The sequence below is a fragment of the Rutidosis leptorrhynchoides genome, chromosome 11 (genome assembly GCF_046630445.1).
Source record: "Rutidosis leptorrhynchoides isolate AG116_Rl617_1_P2 chromosome 11, CSIRO_AGI_Rlap_v1, whole genome shotgun sequence".
Lineage (NCBI taxonomy): Eukaryota > Viridiplantae > Streptophyta > Magnoliopsida > Asterales > Asteraceae > Rutidosis > Rutidosis leptorrhynchoides.
This window is the reverse complement of record NC_092343.1, coordinates 115,625,141-115,629,131: the sequence shown is the minus strand read 5'-3', so window position 1 is coordinate 115,629,131 and position 3,991 is coordinate 115,625,141. Positions and strand designations below refer to the sequence as shown.

At 30.3% G+C, this 3,991-nt stretch overlaps 1 protein-coding gene across 1 annotated transcript; it reads right to left on the bottom strand.

The window, feature by feature from the left end:
* Positions 1–2,366: 2,366 nt before the first annotated feature.
* Positions 2,367–3,526, bottom strand: LOC139874886 (uncharacterized). The gene is made up of 3 exons (XM_071862278.1): positions 3,437–3,526; positions 2,879–3,067; positions 2,367–2,546 (listed from the first exon to the last, which is right to left on the bottom strand). Exons 1-3 carry the CDS (start codon positions 3,524–3,526, stop codon positions 2,367–2,369), a joined length of 459 nt encoding a protein of 152 aa, XP_071718379.1.
* Between the last annotated feature and the right edge of the window lie 465 nt (positions 3,527–3,991).

Sequence of the window (3,991 nt, the reverse complement as noted above, 5' to 3'; positions counted from 1 at the left end):
GTAATATGAAAGTTCTAGTGCTTGATGTGGTGAAGTAGTACGCGACAGCATAATTATTTAAGTTAAAGTATTATACATACCTTCTATTTTTAATAAGTTTCCATTTTTGGAAAAGTTTCTATATTTGAAAAGTTTCTATTTTGGAAAGTTTCTATCTTTGGAAAGTTTCTGTTTTTGTAAAGTTTTCCTCATTTAGAAAGTTTCCTTATTTAGAAAGTCTCCTTATTTAGAAAGTCTCCTTATTTAGAAAGTCAACTTAAGTCAAACGGAAGTCAAACATAAAAGTCAACCAAAAAGTCAACTCAAAAGTCAACCTTAGTCAACCTAAGTCAACTTTAATATTTAATAAAAATTTAATTTTAATATCATGTAATGTAATATTATTTAAGACAATATATGCATTTTTTTTGATAACATAAGTTTAATTAAATTAATTACATTTAATAAGTTATCATAAGTTTAAATGATATAAGGATATATCAAAAGTATTTAAATGAATAAATAATTATTTTTTATATCATAAGTATTTAATTAAATAATTAAATATGAATTAAAGTATAAATATTTTATTTAATAAAAATCTTTAATTATAATATAATTATCATTATATAATAATGAAATAATTAATATAGTATAATACAATTATTATATCATAAGTATTTAAGTAATTATATTATTTTATAATTATTTAATTAATTAAATAATAATTTAATTAAGTTATGAGTATTTAATAATTAAATCTTTATCATAAGTACTTATAAACTTATTAATAATTGAACTATATTATAAGTTGTATTATTAATAATATTAATTATTATAATCTAATATTAATAATAATATTTAAAATCATAAATAAAATTTAATTGATAAGATTTAAAAATATTTTAGGTAATTATATAATTTTAATTAATTTGATTTTTAAAATCCCTTTAATTTAGGAATAATTATCCATTAAATCTATTTAATTCATATAAAATTTATTAAATTAAAATATAAACTAATATTACTATTTTAAATTAATAATTATAAGATTTCATAAATTAATAATTTAATTTTTAATAATTAACATGTTAAATTCGGATTTAATACCTAATCAACATCAAAACTTGATTATTTCATACCTTTCATTCCGTTTATTGGATTTTTACGCGCCTTATATATTTTTGATTCAAAAACTTCATCTCAACACAAAGAAACATGTTAAAATACCTAGAAATGGCACGAAAACCGGTGCAAAACATGTTCATCAGGTACATACTTTTTAATTCTTACCTAAATCTTAAAACTTACATATATTTTGATCCGTTAATCCAATTAAGATGAATCTTATATGAAAAGTTAACTAATGAATGAGAGGAACACATTGAGTAACTTTTTATAATCAGAAAACCATGCTAAAGTTCCCAAAATTATTAGTTTAACAGCTGTCCGTTTCTACAAACTGAAATAATGTGTTTAATCGTGAAGAAGAGCACTATAACATCACAATATGTATAAAAAAGTAAAATTAAATATATTTGGAAAGGCTAGGGTTTATGATTTTACTTAAATCGAAAATTGAGAAGAAGAGGCTTGAAGATCGTTAGATAAGACATCCGAATATGCAAGCAACCTTGGAAGAGGATGAAGAATTATATGGTGGTTGAAGGTGTCGATTGTGGGAATGTGAGGGTGAAAATTTTTGGCCAAAGTGAAGGGGAGGAGAAGAGAGAAAGTGTGTTTAGGGTTAGGAAAAAAAATGATCAAAATGAGAGCAAAATGAAGTGTTAAGTCAAAATTGGAAAAATGGGTGGGTATGATGGGGGTGGGCTGCCGATTTGGCCTTGGGAATGGGTCCCACAAGCCGAAAATTAAATCCTTGAAATTTTATTTTGGGCCGAAAGTCCAAACATAGCCCGATTCGAGAAAACATCATTACGCGATTAAAAATTCGGAAGAAAGACGCACTCGCGCAAAATAAATATAAAAATATTTTATAATTTAATATGATATAGAAATATCATAAATAATATAATTCGGATTTGAAAATCACGAAAATCTAATCGTTGGTTTGAAAACCGAACGATTTACTGGAATAAAACCGATACACGTAGAAACGTAATAATATATAATTACACATTTGCACATAATAAATAATATGTAATTATTTAATAATATAATATAATATAATATAATATCACATAAAAGTGACGTGGCAAGAATACCAGGACTAACGGTGCAAAAAAAATTAACGAAAATATAACGGAAAAGATAAAGGAAAAAGCAGGGTCGTCACGGTACCTACTCGTTAAGGAACTGTGGTATATGATGACGCATCATTAGGAAAATAAGTGCGGATATTTCTACTTCATCTGATCTTCACGCTCTCAAGTGAACTCGGGCCCGTGTCTGGCATTCCAACGAACATGTACAATAGGAATTTTTCTTTGGTTAAGTTTCTTGATCGTACGGTCCATAATTTCAACAGGTTCCTCCACAAAGTGAAGTTGATCATTGATTCGAATCTCATCCAAAGGAATCACTTCGTCACCCTCAGCCAAACATTTCTTTAGATTAGACATATGAAAAGTGTCGTGAACAGTATTAAGCTCTTGCGGCAATTTCAAACGTTAAGCCACCGGTCCAATCCTATCAGTAATTTCAAACAGACCAACATATCGAGAGTTTAACTTCCCCCGTTTTCCAAAACGCACCACCCTTTCCACGATGAGACGTTCAACATAACACGATCGCCAACCTGAAACTCTAACGGTTTCCTTCGAACATCAGCGTAACTCTTCTGCTTACTTCTGGCAGTATTAAGTCGTTCTTTAATCCGAACAATCTTTTTGGTGGTTTCATGAATAATTTCCGGACCTGTAAGTTAGGCGTCTCCAACCTCGCTCCAACAAATTGGTGATCTAAACTTCCTCCCATAAGGTGCCTCAAATGGCGCAACATTAATGATCGCATGATAACTATTATTATATGAGAACTCAGCCAACGGTAAATGTCTATCCCAGCCGTTTCCAAAATTGATAACACACGCGCGTAACATGTCTTTTAAAGCCTGAATGCTCCTCTCACTCTGACCATCAGTTTGTGGATGATTAGCCGTACTCATATCCAGTTTCGTTCACAGAGCTTCTTGTAAATATTGCCAAAACCTCGATGTAAATCGACTATCTCGATCTGAAATAATTGATAGAGGAACACCGTGTCGAGAAACAATTTCCTTCAAATATAGTCGAGTGAGCTTCTCCATCATATTTGTCTCTTTTATAGCCAGAAAATGTGCAGATTTCATGAGCCAGTCTACAATGACCTAAATGGTATCATAACCGCCCGCGGCCTTTGGCAACTTCGTAATGAAATCCATAGCTATGCATTCCCACTTCCACTCGGGAATTTTTGGTTGTACTCACAGTCCTGACGGATTTTGATGCTCCGCTTTTACCTTCACCCAAGTCAAATGCATAGCCACATAAGTAGCAACGTCAGCCTTCAAGTTTGGCCACCAATAAAATTCCTTAAGATCAAGGTACATTTTTCCCGCTCCAGGATGTATAGAGTACCTCGACTTGTGAGCTTCATTCAAAATAAGTGTTTGTATATCACCAAACTTCGGAACCCAAATTCGTCCAGCAAAATACTGAGTTCCATTTCCTCGCACTTTGAATTGTTTCTCCAAACCTTTAATCTTCTCATTCTGTAAGTTCTCTTCTTTCAAGGCTTCTTGTTGTGGCTCAGAAATTTGCTTAGTAAGATTAGTTTGTGTAACATCCCAAATTAATTAAGGTATTATTTATGTAATTTAATTATTTTATATGTGGATGGTATGATTTAGTATAAATAAATGGAAATAGTTAATGTTTGTTAGTTAAGTTGGAAGGGACTAGGGATGCAAAGTTAGAATTAAGGACCTTCCAAAATAGAGTTTTGGTGGGGAGGGTAGAAAGTGCAAATAAGACAAAGTTAATTTAATAAAAGATGTAAAATGCAGAATTTTTAT

Coding starts and splice junctions, on each gene's coding strand:
- LOC139874886 (XM_071862278.1), bottom strand. CDS start 3,526: ATGTACCTTGATCTTAAGGAATTTTATTGGTGGCCAAACTTGAAGGCT. Junction 3,068..3,436: donor TGCATTTGACTTGGGTGAAG/GTAAAAGCGGAG, acceptor ACTGATGGTCAG/AGTGAGAGGAGCATTCAGGC. Junction 2,547..2,878: donor CACCAATTTGTTGGAGCGAG/GTTGGAGACGCC, acceptor TCTAATCTAAAG/AAATGTTTGGCTGAGGGTGA.